Genomic DNA, 17687 nt, shown 5'->3' on the forward strand with positions numbered 1-17687 from the left:
TTATTTTTTTTTCTTAGTAATGTCTTTATGTGGTTTGGGTATTCAATGTAATTGAAGCCTCATAAAAAGAGTTTGGCAGTGTTCCTTTTGTTTCTATTGGGTAGAACAATTTGTGGAGTACTGATATTCATTTTTCTTTGAAGATCTGTTTTCATATCTAATCTGTTTGCCTGTGTCTTTTTATAGGTGAGTTGAGTCCATTTATATTAAGGGATATTAGTGGCCAGTGATTGCTATCTCCTGTTATTTTAGTTTTCCTTGTTGGTGATGTTATTTTGTGTGTTTTCCCCTTCTTTGGGATTTGCTACTGTGAGATCATCTATTGTATGTTTTTGTGGATGTAGCCAACTTCCTTGGCTTGGAGTTTTCCTTCTAGTATTTTGTATAGGGCTGAGGTTGTAGCTTAGTTAAATCTGTTTTTGTCATGGAATATCTTGTTTTGTTTTTCTATGGTGATTGAAAGTTTTGCTGGGTATAGTAGTCTGGGCTTGCATCCATGGTCTCTTAATGTCTACATAACACTTGACCATGACCTTCTGGCTTTAACTGTCTCCAATGAAAAGTCAGTTGTAATTCTGATAGGTCTGCTTTTATGTTACTTGACCTTTTTCCTTTGCAGCTCTTAATATTCTTTCTTTATTCTGCATGTTTAGTGTTCTGATTAGTATGTGGTGAGGGGAGTTTTTTTTGATTCAGTCTATTTGGTGTTCTGTAAACTTCTTTTATCTTCATATGTGTATCAGTCTCTAGGTTGAGAATGTTTTTGTCTATGATTTTGTTAAACATATTTTCTGTCCTTTTAAGTTGGACTTCTTCTATACCTATTATTCTTAGGTTTGGTGTTTTCATGGTGTCCCATATTTCCTGGATTTTTTGTGTTTTTGTGCTTTTGTTAGATTTACTGGTTTTTTTTTAACCGATGAGTCTATTTTCTCTATTATTTTGAACACTTGAAATTCTCTCCTCCATCTCTTATATTCTGCTGTTTATGCTTGCATTTGTGGTTCCTGATCGTTTTCTCATGATTTCTATTTCTATAATTCCCTCAGCTTGTGTTTCCTTTATTGTCTCTATTTCCGTTTCCAAGTCTTAAATAGTTTCTTTTATATGTTTGATTTCTTTTTCTTGATTTTCTTTAAGGAATTTGTTGATGCCTTCCAATTTTTTTGTTTAATTTTTTTTATTTTTTTTCCTTAAGGGCCTCAAGTATTCTAAAGTTATTTTTTAGATGATTTTCTTCTCCTTCATCTATATCTGGGTGTTCAAGTCTTGTTGGGCCACTAGTTTTTTATTGGTGTCGTGTTGCTCTTGGTGGTGTTCAGTGTGTTATTTCCTTGTCTACCCATCTTTTCCTCTGACTGGTGTATTTGGAGCTGTCTGTGTCTCTAGTGATCAATCTTCCAGGTGCCAGTGGATCCAAGGCTCACATGGTTGCTCCTGATGGTGTAGTCAGGGCAATGGTTCAGTCACTTCGCTGGTCACTCTATGTTCCTGGGTGTCACTCTGCAATAACAGAGGTCATTTGGGCTTTGCTTGCGTGGGGATGTTTCTGCTGAGATTGCTGTCTTTGGCCTGCTCTAGCAGAGTTCCTGGCTTAGATCAGATACCTTAGAAGTTGTTGATTTATGCCCAGTGTGATAAAGGTCTCTGGTTCTGGCAGCTGTCTCACTGGATGCTCGCTTATACCTGCTCCTGTGGAGGTCGCTGCCTTGGTCCTGCTCCTGCTGAGGTAGCTGGCTCACATCTGTTCCCACAGATTCCCCTAGCTTGGGCCCACTCCCACAGAGGTCTCTGGCTCAGGCCTACTCTCTCAGCGAAGAGCACATATGTTGGGTTTTTTTTTTTCTGTATTTTCCTGATGTTTACAGATGTAAAATTTTCAGTATTTACTGATTGTATTTTTTTGAGAACTATCAGTTCATTAAATAATTTCTTTGGATTGGTTTTTGGAGGAAGGGGTTTAATTTTATAGTTCTTTATATACTTGAAATTCTAATCCTATATGATATCTAGTTGTCAAGGATTTTTTTATTTACATAGGCTGTCTCACTTGGTGATAGTTTCTTTTGCTTTTCAAAACCTTTTTAATGTCATGTTCTTCCGTTTGTCAATTCCTGACATTATTTCTTATGCTTTCTGGAGTCTCTGTAGGATGCTCTTACCTATATCTTGTATATTCCTGCAAGATTTTTCAAACTATCAGATCTTTAAGGTTATTGACCCTTTTTGACTTGATTTTTATGCAGCATGAGAGCTGTGAATATATTTCATTTCATTCTTCAACATGCGAAAATATAGTTTTTACAGCTCTATTTGTAAAACTACTCTCCATAATAGGTTTTATTTTTTGTCAAAAATAATGTGACTTCTGACTTCTATTTACCTTTATTTTCTTTTCCTGTATTCTGTTGTTATACAAATCTGTTTTTGTGGTCATAACATGGTATTTGAGTCTATCACTCTGAAATATATGTGAGATCTGGTGTGATTCTTGCCATGTTAGTCTTTGTGTTTTGGCTGTTTGAGGTCTTTTTTGCTTTTATGTGAATTTTAGAAATCTTTTTCTAGCTATATGAAGGTTGTCATAAGATTTGATGGGGATGGCATTGCCATTGTCCCAGTATTAATTGTTCTAATTCATGAGTATGGGCGGTATAATGGTAAAATTAAAAAATGCTGCAGGATCCCCAAGTGGCTGCAGTGGCAGAAAAGCCACCGGTCCCCGAATGGCTGCAGCAGGCCGTGAGGAGAGACAGACAGATGGGCACGCCATGAGACCTCACCACAGGTCTCTGAAGGTGGCAGGTCCTGGGCAGGGACAGACAGGCCTGACATGCAGAATGGGGTTTGATGTTTATTTAGTGGGTTATGGAAGTATAGAAAGGAAGGGGGAGAAGGAGAAGAGGAGAGAGAGGAAGTGAGAGAGACAGAAAGAGAAGGGAGAGACTGAAGCTGCCTCTCCAAGAGGGAGACAGAAAAAGGAAGGAGACTCAGGCTGTAAGCAGGAAGATCTGCTTGCCTCAGCAGGCAAAGGTCTGGGCAAGGAGTGGGCATGGATTGTTTCTTAAAGAGACAGAACATATCATTACAGGAAGTTTTCCATTTTCTGTTGTTTTGTTTTATTAGTGTCTTAAGGTTCTTGTTGTGAAGGTCATTCACTTCCTTTGTTACATAGATTTGTTGTTTTAAGCTCTTCTGAATGAAATGAGGTTCTCCCCAATCCTACCAAGCCCTGATTTCTTTCTCTGTAAGTTAGTTACTTGTAATGGTGATTTTGTATATTGTTACTTTGTTAAAAGTATTAGTATTTTTAGAGGTCTACTGCTAGACCTTTCATTTCTCTCTATCCCCACCATTCAGTTTAGCATTTGGTCTTTCTTGTAATCTTCTACATTAAGGATGTTCTGTCTATTCATAGTTTCTAGGTCTTTTACCATGAAGGAGTGTTGAACTTTGTTGAGGGCTTTTTCTCCGCCTAATGAGATGATAGTGTGGCTTCTGTTCTAGAGGGTTAGTCTCTAACCATGGTGGGGAGCATGACAGCAGGCGTGGCAGTGGAGCAGTTGCTGAGAGGTTACTTCTTTATCTCCAAGTAGGAGATAGAGCTAGCTAGGAGCTTGTATCTGGTAACACACAGTTTTCAACAAGGCCACACCTCTCAATCCTTTCTAAACAGTTTAATTAACTGAAACCAAGCATTCAAACATATAAACCTGTAGGGGACGTTTTCATTCAAACCACCACATTGTGTCTGTATCTGGTTTGGTATCAGGGTAATTTGGGGCTTCACAGAACAAATCTGATAATGTTCCTTACCTTACTATTTCATGGAACAGCTTAAGAAATATGTTGGTTAGTTTTTGTCAATACTAGCTACAGTCATTTGGAAAGAGAAACCTCAAGTGAGAATATATCTCTGTAAGAGTGACCTGTAATAAAGCTTTTGTGACATTTTCTTGATTAATAACTGATGTGGGAAGGCTCAATTCACTGTAGGCAGTACCACACCTGGGTAAACAGTGTTTGGTAATCTAAGAAGGCAGCCCGAGTAAGCCATGAAGAGCAAGCCAGTAGCAGAGTACCTCCATGGTTGCTGTTTCAGGTTCCTGGTTGATTCTTACCCTGCAGGCTGTATTGAAACTTTGTAACCTGTATTTGTTCTTCGCTCTCAGGCCCTCATGCTAGCTCAAAATTTTATTGTAATTTTTTTATTTTTCTTTCCCTCCTCTAACCCCCACCTCAAAAGGGCCTCACTGTGTAGTGCTGGCTGGCTGGGAGCTCAGAGAAATCCTCTCGCCTCTGCCTCTTCAGTGCTGGGATTAAAAGTGTCTGCCACCATTCCTGGAGGTAACTTAGTTCGTAAGGGTAGATTCTCAAGATGATGTCTGCTCGCTGCCCTCATAAGTCATACAGAGCAGCAGGGTGGCTTTTCTCCTCACTGCTGATTCTTCCACTTAGAGATCACTATCTCACTATAGCTTGTCACTCTGAGGATTGTGGAGGCTGTGGACTTGTCTTCAGGATAGGACTATCCATCCCTTGCTGACTTATCTTTAGAAGGCTTCTGCTTCCCCTCTCCTTGTAGAGGTCTCAGAGGCTGGACTTTTGCTTCCTGTCTTTTCCTTCACATTTCTCAAGTATTCTTTTACTACCTCCTTTGATGTATAATTTTTTTCTTCTGTTTCTTTCTTTGGAATAGTCTGTTTCTTATCTTATTCTAACTTCTTTCACACTACACCACACAGCAACGGCCTGCCATTTACCCAGAAGTCCTCAGTCTGCAGTCTCAGTGACAGCCTGTCGCTGAGAGTAGATTTGTGGAGTTGCAGTGCTATTAAGAAGTAACTGGTTTTTTTGGGGGCGAGGGGGAGTTCTTTCTAAACTTATAATGGTTTTAAGAGAACTTTATTTTATGCTTAGTTTGCTACAGAAGATGTTAGAATGGGCAGTCACAGAACACAGAGATGTAAAAAGTAGTCCTGTAACTGCTGAAAGTGCTTTCCGACTCATGCTGATCATACAGGACTTCCTGCAGTCAGAAGGACTGGTTAATTCAAACATGTGGACTGAGAAGGTTGGTAATGACCTTTTGAAATTGTATTTCAGGTCCTAAGGTAGTGGCTAAAGCTTGTGATTTTAACTTTTAAGAGGATGAGGCAGAAGGATTGTCAAAATTTGAGTTCAGTAGGAGCTACATAGACAGTTCCAGGTTAGCCCGAGCTACAGTGTGATATGCTATTGCATATAGACAGTTCCAGGTTAGCCCGAGCTACAGTGTGATATGCTATTGCATATAGACAGTTCCAGGTTAGCCCGAGCTACAGTGTGATATGCTATTGCATATAGACAGTTCCAGGTTAGCCTGGGCTACAGTGTGATATGCTATTGCATATAGACAGTTCCAGGTTAGCCCGAGCTACAGTGTGATATGCTATTGCATATAGACAGTTCCAGGTTAGCCTGGGCTACAGTGTGATATGCTATTGCATATAGACAGTTCCAGGTTAGCCTGAGCTACAGTGTGATATGCTATTGCATATAGACAGTTCCAGGTTAGCCTGGGCTACAGTGTGATATGCTATTGCATATAGACAGTTCCAGGTTAGCCTGAGCTACAGTGTGATATGCTATTGCATATAGACAGTTCCAGGTTAGCCCGAGCTACAGTGTGATATGCTATTGCATATAGACAGTTCCAGGTTAGCCCGAGCTACAGTGTGATATGCTATTGCATATAGACAGTTCCAGGTTAGCCCGAGCTACAGTGTGATATGCTATTGCATATAGACAGTTCCAGGTTAGCCTGAGCTACAGTGTGATATGCTATTGCAAACAAAACAAAAATATAATATATAGATAAATATTTGGGGTAGTTCAGAATTATTTAAAGAAAGAAATTTTGCTTCTCTTCTTTTTGGAGCATTAATGTTTAATAAAACGTAATAAACACAGATTTTATTAGTTGTTACGATGGTTCTTTGGTTTTTGGCAATTATACATTAAACTACTGCAGTATTTATGATTGGTATTAGTGTTGAAGAAAAATCAGTACATTTAAAAAATGGATGTTTTTATTTCTCAATTTTGTGTGTGTGTATGTGTGATAGCTTTTAGAAGATAGCACACAGCTCCTTGATTATCTGTCAGCATGGTATTCTGAGAATCCAGGATGGGTAAAACTCTCTCAGATACAGATCCAGTTGCTTCTGGAGTTCATTGGAAGAGGCAGTTTGCAGGTTTGTCATTTCTTTTTATACTATTTTCTGTCTTCTCATATACCATAGTTACTGATGTATAACAAGATAATAATGCCTTTTCAGTACTTTCTTAAAATTTTCTTGTATTTATTTATTTATTTATTTTATGTGCCTGCATTGTGCACTCATATTATGTGAAGGGCAGAGTCTACATGGGTTTTGAAATCAAACTCAGGTCATAAGGCTTTGTGGCACACACCTTTACCTGTTGAACTATCTCTCAGACTCTCTTTTCAGTATCTTTTGAGTTTCAAAAAAATATTAGATCACTTGAAATTTCAATTTGGTAAAATCAGAAAGGAGCTTCAGAAGCAGCTTTTTGTTATTCTCAGACTTAGGACTCTGATTTTAATGCTTCCTTTTTAGGGTTACTCACAGGTCATCTGTATTCACTGTGACTTGCTAGCTGCTAAATAGCTTTGCAGGGATATTTGTGTATGTGAAATTTGGGAATTATATTTTTAGGGAAAATGATTTATGATAAGTTTCCTTTTGAACTCTTTTTCTGTTTTACTAATCCAAAATTTTACACTCTGTTATATATTTGTTCACTTATTATGTACATGCTAATGATTTTTGCTAGATTAAAGAACTAAAGATAAAATGTATTCATAAAGAATATTATTCCTATTGTAAATTAAATTGTAAAAAGTTAGAAAATTCCTCTAACATTTGCTCTGTTATTTTTCTGTTCGCATTGGGTACATTTAGTCATGATAAATATTTGAGATCTATTTACTTTTGTTTCTTTTTGAGTGTGTGTATGTGTTTGTGTGTGTATGTCATTGAAAGAATGAACATTTGTGGCCCAGCATCCTATGGAGGTCAGAGGACAACCTTGGGTGTTGGTCCTCAACATATACCTTTATTTAGAGCAGGACTTGTTTTGTTGTTTACTGCTTTGTACACCAGGCTAGCTGACCCCTGAGTTTCCAGGAATTCCGCTGTCTTTGTCTCTCATCTTTGTATAGTAGTGGCAGAATTACAGTCTAGCACTAACATGTCAGCTTCTATGTGGACCCTGCAGATTCAAACTCAGATCATTATACTTGTATAGCAAAAATTTCATTTACTGAACTAGCTCTCTAACCCTGAATTCTTTTAAATATTCAGCTTTATTATTGGATAAAGAGGATTAGGATGAGACAGAATTCTAGTGCTGTTCCTAAACTAGATGTAATGTTGTTAAGAGTATGGAGAGATAATTTTTTTTTTACCGTAAAGCTGGCCTATTGCAAAAAATCTCTAATCCAGTGATTATATTCTCATTTCTCTTCCTCAAACCCTTTTTCATTAACTTTTTCCTTTTCAGTACTAGTGATTGAATGAATACTAATGGAGAATTCTCTTTTGCTTGGGCTTGTACTATTAATATGTGTTTGTCCTAGGAAGTTTAAGGTTAATTAAATTTTTAGTTAAGGTCCCAGACTCCTTATATATCTATATGTAGTCAAATAGTTATGATTCCATGTAATGAGACTCCAAAACAGACTTCATTGAGAATTGTTCTCTCTCACAAATAATTGAGAATTGCTTTATTAAGATGAGTTTAAGACAAGATTCAGTTGGTCTGCTTATTTGCTGTTCTCACCACACTGATCTTTGCTTAAGGATACAAATTGCAATTGGGCCTGTTTTCAACTTCATTTTCTAATAAATAAATCTAATAAATTGGCTGTTTGGGCCAAAGGCTTAGTAGAGTAAAGCCAGGTGAGAAATCAGAACAGAGAGAGAGAGAGAGAAGGTGGAGTCAAAGAGAAGACTTGTAGCTGCCAAAGGAGAAGCTGGGAATGCTGGAACCTTGGTGAGTCCACAGTCTTATGATGATACATAGGTTAATAGAAATGGGTTAATTCAAGGTGTAAGAGCTAGCTAGAAATATGCCTGAGGTATTGGCCAAACAGTGTTATAGTTAGTGTAGTTTCTGTGTGATAATTCAGATCTGAGTAGCCATAATGCTGCTTTCTATAGTCATTGTTGGTAGATAGTTCTCTACAAATCTGTTGCATTTCTGCTTAATCATGTGACTAATGGTTCTTGTTATCTATTCTTTTGTTGTTATTTATCATTCTGGGGTTTTTTGTTTGATTGTTTTGAGATTGGTTCTCTCTATTTATTCAAGCTGTTCTGGAGTGTTTTTGTTTTTGTTTGAGGTGGGTCTCTACATAGCCCTGGTTATCCTGGAACTCACTAGACCAGGCTGCACATCATAGAGATCTGCCTACCTGTGCCTCCCAAGTACTAAGCTTAAAGGTGTGTGCCACCACACTTGGATATCCATTCTTTTGAGTTGTTTTGTATTGTGAACAGCTGCTAAAGATAGAAACCATGATTCTTTCTAGAGTAAAAGGCAAGTTTGTTGACTGCCCACTGTTACAAAGCTAGTCCCTTTCTCTAAGGCAAAGATCAGCTGAATATAAAAAGTGCTGAGCCCTCCTACACTGGGTGTTCCTCTCTGACCAACCAGTCTGTATGCAGATGTCTTACAGGTTTTATTTCACTTAGAATTGGAATTGAAGAATCGGTCCGAATGGCAATAATGTGATTATTAAAAGTTGTTGTAGGTTTTTGTCTCTCTACAAATAGTTTTATGTTTTATGCCAGTGTCTATGAAACCATTGCACACTTAACTTTTTGCTTGGAAGTAAAGTAAATCCATAGTTATTGACAGTTACTACATAAAACTTCTGAATTTTTGGAGTGATTTAGATCTTTTGCTAATATTCTATGTTTGCTTTAATGATTTTTTTTCTCATTTAACTTTTTTTCTTTCAGGTTTGTGCAATAGCATCAGCTAAGCTAAATGCCCTTCTTCAGACTAAAGTGATTGAAAATCAAAATGAAGCATGCTACATTTTAGGGAAACTAGAACATATTCTAAGTCGGTCAATCAAGGAACAGACAGAAATCTATTCATTTCTGATTCCTCTTTTCCGTACTCTGGTTTCTAAAATTTATGAGCTTCTTTTCATGAACTTGCACCTGCCTTCTTTGCCTTTTACTGATGGAAGTACTTCATTTTTTGAAGATTTTCAAGAATACTGCAATTCAGATGAATGGCAAGTTTACATTGAGAAATATGTAAGTTTTTAAAATCATTTTTCTTTATATGTGTGTGCATGAGTGTATGCATGTGTATATGTACAAGTATGTGCTGCACACAAAGAGACAAGAAGAGGGTGTGAAATCTTTTGAAGCTAGGGTTACAAGATGCATATGAGTGCTGGGACCTGTGGTTGCTCTCAGCAAGTATTATTTTAACTGTTGAGTCATCCCTCCAGTCTCACAGTTTTATCTTTTTTGAGCAATACTTTTCTGTTGATTTATCATTTTTATAGAAGAGTATGTAAATTCTGTACATTCTTTCTTTTTCTCTCATCTAAGATTATACCTTACATGAAGCAGTATGAAACACATACATTTTATGATGGTCATGAGAACATGGCACTTTACTGGAAGAATTGCTATGAAGCCTTAATGGTGAATATGCATAAAAGAGACCGAGAGGGAGGAGAAAGTAAACTGAAATTTCAGGTAAATGCTGTTTTCTAGATCGAGTTTTCATGTTAACTACAAGTGTTTACTATTATATGAAAGTAACTCTACCAGAAATTTGGAAAGAAGGTCAATCATTAACCATTTCAATAGTAAAAATGACTTTATGATTGTGTAAAACATCTTATTAAGTTGAAAATCTGTTAGTAGTTACTGCTAGGGTGTTTTGATGTGCCCTCCACTCACACAAATTTAATTTCAATTAAACACTTTGTTTGTTTTTAAAACAGGGTTTCTTCTGTGTAGCCCTAGCTGTCCTGGAACTAGCTCTGTAGACCAGGCTGACTTTGAACTCATAGAGATCTGCCTGCCTTTGCCTCCCGAGTGCTGGGATTAAAGGTGTGTGACACCACCACTCAGCCAATTAAACATTTTAAAGTTATTTATTTTTATTAGTGTGTGTGTACCTGAATACATGCTTGTGCCTTGTTATGTGCAAGAGACCTAAGAGGTCAGAAGAGAATATTCAACCCCTGGAACTAGAGTTACAAGTAGTTGTGAACCACTATATTGGTGCTGGACCTGAACTTGGTTCTTCTATAAGAGCAAGAAGCACTCTTAACCCCAAGTCATCTCTCCAGCACACCAATTAAAAATAAATAAGTAAATAAAAGCAGAAAAAGAAAAATCAGTGAATCTAAAATCAAACTCTTGAAAACGTTTGCAAAATCAGTAAACTTCTAGTCAGCTTGACAAAGAGAAATGAAAACTTACTTGAAGCAGAAATGAAAGAGGCAGTGTCGCTATCAACCCCACAGATGTAAGTTGCTTAGGATGTGGAAATATGACTACTCAGATCCATCAGTTTCTTGGTAGGTAGAGGATTTAAAACTTACTTTAAAATATAGAGATAAACTTCATAATCTTTTATATATAAATAAAGTTAAATTTATATACCTTTAAAAAGAGAAAATGCAAGGCCTGAGTGATTTTACTAGCAAATTTGCCTAACTTCTTACTTGCATTTTTATTTTTTGAAGCAGGGTCTCATGTTGCCCCTACTGACTTTGAACTAATTTTCTGTATCTGCAAAGATGGCCTTGAACTTAGGACCCTCCTGTTTTCAGTTTCCAGATGAGTTTGCCACTGTTGGTGCCTTTTTGTTGATTGGACTGCTAGAGAAACATGCTGCCAGCTGTGCCATATTTCCCGCCTGTAAGCGCTTGTGCTTACTTTACCAGTAAGGACAAGGAAATCAGGCCAACTTGGAGAGTCCACAGCACAACTGAGGTTGTGACAATTTACTGAGAGCAATCAGACTTTTTAGACCTTTATCAGAAACAGAATATACTGTCTATTGGCGGGATCAATCCAGTTGTAGGTGCTAGGATACAGTGACCTTTGCAAGCCATACAGGGTGCCCAAGATTAATGTCTAAGACCTGTTGTCCTGTCAGGTTCTCTTGATTCCATGGCTACAAAGGGAATGTACAGAGAAACAAAAAGTCTCTCTGGAACGGGAAAACACATTGTACCCCAAGAGCCATGGACTCCAACCTGAGAAAGTATGACACATGCCTCTTAAGGCAGCCAGGGCAGGCCAACTCCATGGTTTCCTGCACCAGCCCACTACCAAACATTTAATGAAGAAGTTGTATACATGTAATAAGGGTGGTGATGAGTTCTTACTTGGTTTTCATGGAACTTTGGTGTAGGATGTGTTGCTTTCGTTGTTTGAATAAAGAGACTGCCTTGGCCTTTTGATAGGGCAGCAACTTAGGTAGGCAGGGAAACAGAACAGAATTCTGGTAGTAAGAAGGCAGGCAGAGAGCCGCCCACCATGAAGCTGCCAGGTCAGACATGCTGAATCTTTCCTGGTAAGCCATGGCCTCATGGTGACATACAGTATTAGAAATGGGCTGAATCAAGATGTGAGAGTTAGCCAATGAGAGGCTAGAGCTAATGGGCCAGGCAACAATTTAATTAATAAAGATCTCTGTGTGATTATTTCGGGCATTATTTCGGGCATAAGCTAGCTGAGTGGCCAGCACGACAAGCAGCCCGCCTGCCTGGGTGTAAGCCAGTTGGGCAGCAGAATGCAGCCGCTCCATTTACTACAGAACTTTATGACTTCCTCAGTTTTCTCAGCGGTGATCTGTTTTAGTCAAATCCTTCACACATCTGGTAACAGCTACAATTTATTCACAGCTTGCTTCTCTTAAGTTACAGCAGGTCTTTTAAATTTTAACTCTTTTTTTTTTTTTGAAACAGTCTTAGGTATCACAGAGTGGATACAGCTAAGGATAACCTTAAACTTGTGATCTTTCTGACTCTACCTCCTTAGTGTTGGGGTTACAGGCATAGAACACCACACTTGGTGTGCTCGGGAGCAAATTCAGCCTGTTACGCTCTGCAGTAGATGCCTTTTACCCCACTGATCTATTTTTTCAACCATAATGCATGTGTGCTCCCTTTTTATGAGTCAGAATATCTAAGTAGAACATAACTGAAATTCTACCGTCCTTATCAAAAACAAATATTGTAATAAAATAAGAAGATGATATTATTATCTCTTTCCTCATACACCATTCTTATAGGTCAAATTAAAATTGGTAAATATATTATAAAATGTTCCTTTTGCTGTTTATTTTAGGAGTATTTTGTGGAGCCATTTAATCGAAAAGCACGTCAAGAGAACTTGAGGTACAATAATATGATTAAACAACTTAGCAGTCAACAGTTGACCACTTTTAGATGGTGGAAGGCAATTAGACTCTATCTTACATGTGAAAGAGGGCCTTGGGCTAAAAGGTAGGAACATATTTTGTCTTTTTGAGCTGTGGCTAGATATTTTAAACTTTTTATTATTATAATTTTACTGTTTTTATCGAGCTATATATTTTATCCACCTCTTCCCTCCCTCTCCCCTCCCTTTCTACCCTCTCCCCATGGTCCCCATGCTCTCAACTTACACAGAAGATCTTGTCTTTTTCTACGTCCCATAATTTAGATCCATGTATGTCTCGCTTAGGGCCCCCATTGTTATCTAGGTTCTTTGGGATTGTGATTTGTAGGTTGGTTTTCTTTACTTTATGTCTAAAAACCACTTATGAGTGAGTACATATGATATTTCTCTTTCTTGGTCTGGGTTACCTCACTCAATATGATGATCCATCCATTTACCCACAAATTTCAAGATACCATTTTTTTATGCTGTTTAGTATTTCATTGTGTACCATTTTCTTTATCCATTCTTCAGTCAAGGGGCATTTAGGTTCTTTCCAAGTTCTGACTTTGACAAATGTTTCTGTGACCATAGTTGATACCCAAAAGTGGTATTGCTCGGTCTTGAGGAAGGTTTTGAGTGTTTTGTTTTGTTTTTTTAATTTTCTGAGAAATCAGCATACTGATTCCCAAAGTGGCTGTACCAGTTTGTGCTCCCACCGGCAATGGAGGAGTGTTCCCTCCAGCATAAGTTGTCATCAGTGTTTTTGATCTTGGCTATTCTTACAGATTTTTGATTTGCATTTCTCTGATGACTAAGGATGTTGAACATTTCTTTAAGTGTAATTCAGCCATTTTAGATTCCTCTGTTGAGAGTTGTCTGTTTAGGTCTGTACTCTACTTTTTATTGGATTATTTGTTCTTTTGATGACAAATTTCTTGAATTCTCTGTATATTTTGGACATAAACCTGATGTGGGGTTAAGTGAAGATCTTTTCCCATTCTGTAGGCTGTCGTTTTGTCTTGTTGACCGTGTCCTTTGCTTTACAGAAGCTTTTCAGTTTCAGGAGGTCCCATTTATTAATTGTTTCTCTCAGTATCTGTGCTACTGGAGTTATATTTAGGAAGTGGTTTCCTGTGCCAATACGTTCAAGTGTACTTCCTACTTTCTCTTCTATGAGGTTGGTTTTATGTTGAAGTCTTTGATTCATTTGGACTTGAGTTTTGTGCATGGTGATAGATATGGATCTATTTTTATTCTTCTACATGTTGATATCCAGTGATTCCAGCACCATTTAAATATGCTTTCTTTTTCCTATTTGATATGTTTTGCTTCTTTGTCAAAAATCAGGTGTTCATAGGTGTGTGGATTGATATCTGGGTCTTCGATTCAGTTCCATTGCTCCTCCTGTCTGTTCTTATGCCAATCCCAGGCTGTTTTCAGTACTGTAGGTCTGCAGTAGAGTTTGAAGTCAGGGATTGTGATATCTCCAGAAATTCCTTTATTGTACAGGACTGTTTTAGGCTATCCAGGGTTTTTTGCTTTTCCATATAAGTTGAGTATTGTTCTTTTGAGGTCTGTGAAGAATTTTGTTGGAATTTTGATGGGCATTGCATTGAATCTGTAGATTGCTTTTGGTAAGATTGCCATTTTACTATGTTAATTCTACCTACCCAAGAGCATGGAAGATCTTTCCATTTTCTAATGCCTTCTTCAATTTTTTTCTTCAAAGATTTAAAGTTTTTGTCATACAGGTCTTCCACTTGTTTGTTTAGAGTTACTCTGAGATATTTTAAGCTATTTGTTGCTATTGTGTGTCTGATTTCTTTCTCAGCCCATTTATTATCTGTGAAGGCTGGCTCAGGGCTGCTACTTTAGAGGTCGCTGATTTACAACAGGTCTCTCAGAGGTCTCTGGTTCAGGCCTGCTCTCTCAGGTAGTTCCCTTGTACCTGCTCCTGCTCCTGTGAAGGTTGTTGCCTCCACATTTTAAACTTTTAAGCCATCTTTATTTCAGTTTTTTAATGAGTATTTCAATGACTTTATTTTAATTTTATGAATTGGTTTGGGATGATTAGAGGTTTGTACCTTGTGGGTAGTTCTTCTACTCTGATATTACATATATTAGACTCAAGTAGTTCATAAGAATATTTCTGCCTTCTTAAGCTAAAATTGTACTTCAACACTTTACAACTTAATATTTTCACTTCTGTTTTGGTGTATATATTTATAACCCTTGTTTTTAAAATGTAGTAAACTAAACCTTTTGTTTATGTTTTCAACCAGCTAGTGAAAGGATAAACATTTACTTGTTTGCCCCTTTGAGCTACTATTACCAATGCTATGTGGACAGTTGTGTCAAAATGTTGGTTTGAGAGCATGCTTTTAATTCTTCTGGGTATATATAATACAAGTGCAATTTCTGGGTCATATTTTATATTTAACTTATCAAAGAATTGACTTCCACATCTGCAACATCATTTTATGTTCAGGGTATGAGTATTTGTTTTCCAATTTTGCCACATTCTAACCAATGCTTGTCACTTTCCAATATTTCAGATTTCCTTTGTGTTGTGTATAAATCATTACCGTGTTACTTTGCTTTCCATCCTCCTAATAACTAATGATGCTGAGCACTGTTCCATGTGCTTGTTGTTGTCTTGTTTCCTTTGCCTAGCTATACAAATGAGTCGTTGGACTTTTTTTGGTGTGTTTGTGTGCATGTATGTGTGCTGTATAGTATTCTCAATAACCATCAAGAGGTGATTTGCACATATGTAGATCACTTTCTTGATAGTGTTGTTCAAAGCTATCAATATTAATGAATCTAGCTTTTTTTAAAAATGTATTCAATAACGTGTACCCATGTCCAGAATCATAAAAATTTACCTTTTTCTTCTAAGCATTTTACCATCTTAACTTTGATATTTTAGTCTTTCATTTGCTTTCAGTTATCTTTATTTATAATAAAAGTTTAAAATTCTATTATGGTTATGAAATTGTATTTAACAGTAAAAAAATAAAGAAATCAAGCTAGAAGTCTGAAAGTTACTCTTCAGATCTTAGTTGTCTACCATTAAGCTTCATGGCATCTTGGGTAAATAATTGAGGCTCTCTTAGGTTCATCATGCATATGTCATTGTTAAACATGCTCATTTTAGTTTTCTTGACAATTGTCCAGATGGTAAATACAAACATTTAAATTTGTTCAAAAGTAATAGCTAGCATATAAAGAGTACTGATACTTGCATACATTGTGTCATTATACTTTGTTCTTATTTATCTCCTACCCCACTGCTTTCCTTAAAATTTACACAAGTCTTTAGTTTTATGGTGCTGATAATCAAAACCAGGGCCTTGTGCATGCTTGGCAATGCTTGAACATTGTCTAAAATGGAATTGAACAATTGTGAATTATTTCTTACTCCCTTCAAACAACTAATCTTTATAATTTTTAGTAATTTTACTTGTTTCATTGTGAATGTTTCTAGGAAACAGAATCGAATTCATTGGAAACTGGCTAATGTAGAAAATTATTCCCGCATGAGACTTAAGCTGGTACCCAATTATAAGTTCAATACCCATGAGGATGCCAGTGCCTTAAGAGATAATTTAGGTGAGTTACAGTATTTACCTATTTTAATAAAGTGAAGATGTTGATGGAATGCTTATTGTTTGTTATTTTAGATGTTGACTTAAGAAGGAAGGGATATAGTATGTATTCAATGTATGTATGTATTCAATGTTGTTATTGAAACTGTATGTATTCAATGTTGTTAATTTTACCTAAATCTAAGTTGGTGAAATATGAAGTATTTCTTGTGATGAGTTTGTGGCACCTACATGTTTACCAAGTAATAGTTATTGTCAGTGTAGCTGCTTCTATGCCAGTTATGTCTCATGAAAGGTTTATAGATGAAATCAGTATCAACTTTTCGATTTTTTTTCCCATTTAACATTGATATCCTACAAAACTGAAGAAAGCCATAATGCCTATCATTTAGGATTCTGTATTCTAAAGTAAATCAGATATTGGAATTTTTCCCCTTAATACAAAATAATATTTTCTCCATGATACAGACATTAATTGAATGCATTTTATATAACAGCACGCATTTGTATAAGCTGCTCTGCTTTGTCAATATTCTGGAACTTGAATATGTCAAAATTTAACTCTCCTCATCACCTAGAAGACTTGTGTTTTTGTTTTTTTTTTTCAGTGAATTACTTCAATTTGGTAGTTGTAAATTGCACTAAATCCTTCTTTAGGAAATTCACACTCCTTTTCCTTTTCCTTCTCATACCTCTGCACGTGATTATGGGTCTAAGTTTATAGTCTTTTCTCTTTACTTCAGTTGTCTTAAATTCAGGGAAACTGCTCTCCTTTCAACTTTTTTCATCACAGTTGAGGCCTGGCATCTTGTCTCCCCACTTTCCCCCCAAATCTATATGGCATGACTATTGTAGTCCTTGTGTCACATTTGGGCAGTCTGTTGGTTAGACCTCCTGTGGGTGTATCTTCTGATGTTCTTAGTAACTACACTCCCCTGGCAAACCATGGCTCTTACAGTTTTTCAACCCTCTGTTCCTAGATGTTCCCTGACCAACAGTGAATGAGGGTTCTCTTTTCTCCACATCCCTTCCAGCATCTGTTGTCTGTTGTCCATTGGTTGATTTTTGCCATTCTGGCTGGGAAATGAAATTTTGAAGTTGTTTTCATAATATTTCCGTAGTTGCTAGGGACAGTAAACATTTTTTGGATATCTCTTAGCTATTTTTTTCTTAAAATCTCTCTATTTTAGTCCTCGGCCCATTTTTTTAGTAGGGTGAGTGTGTGTGTGTTGTTTAGGCTCCTTTCTAGATTCTTTTTATATTGTGGATATTAATCTTCTGTAAGATGTGTAATTGGTTAAGATCCTCTTCACTTGTTGGGGTTTGTTTTTTGTTGTTTTTTTTTTAACTGTGCAGAGGCTTTTTAGTTTTATGAAATCCCATGTAAGTCATAACAGTTTTTGTTTTTTTGTTTTTGTTTTTTGTTTTTCGAGACAGGGTTTCTCTAGCTTTGGAACCTATCCTGGAACTAGCTCTTGAAGACAGGCTGGTCTGGAACTCACAGAGATCCGCCTGCCTCTGCCCCCCCACCCCAGCCCCGAGTGCTGGGATTAAAGGCGTGCACCACCGCCGCCTGGACCGTCATAACATTTTTAAAAAG

At 37.0% G+C, this 17687-nt stretch overlaps 1 protein-coding gene across 10 annotated transcripts in view; it reads left to right on the forward strand.

The window, feature by feature from the left end:
- The window catches only part of Nbeal1 (neurobeachin like 1), a 194684-nt gene that overhangs the window by 123652 nt on the left and 53345 nt on the right, over positions 1-17687 (forward strand). For all 10 annotated transcript variants that reach the window (XR_015737269.1, XM_087903350.1, XM_087903357.1 and 7 more), the window contains 6 exons: positions 4921-5074; positions 6108-6236; positions 9033-9338; positions 9642-9791; positions 12405-12562; positions 15967-16091. Coding sequence is in view for 9 of the 10 variants with exons in the window: in XM_087903350.1 (XP_087759476.1) it covers positions 4921-5074; positions 6108-6236; positions 9033-9338; positions 9642-9791; positions 12405-12562; positions 15967-16091 (1022 nt within the window). In the remaining variant the exon portion in view is untranslated. The remainder of the gene's footprint in view (positions 1-4920; positions 5075-6107; positions 6237-9032; positions 9339-9641; positions 9792-12404; positions 12563-15966; positions 16092-17687) is intronic.

The sequence above is a fragment of the Myodes glareolus genome, chromosome 1 (genome assembly GCF_982192425.1).
Source record: "Myodes glareolus chromosome 1, mMyoGla1.1, whole genome shotgun sequence".
NCBI classification, from domain to species: domain Eukaryota; kingdom Metazoa; phylum Chordata; class Mammalia; order Rodentia; family Cricetidae; genus Myodes; species Myodes glareolus.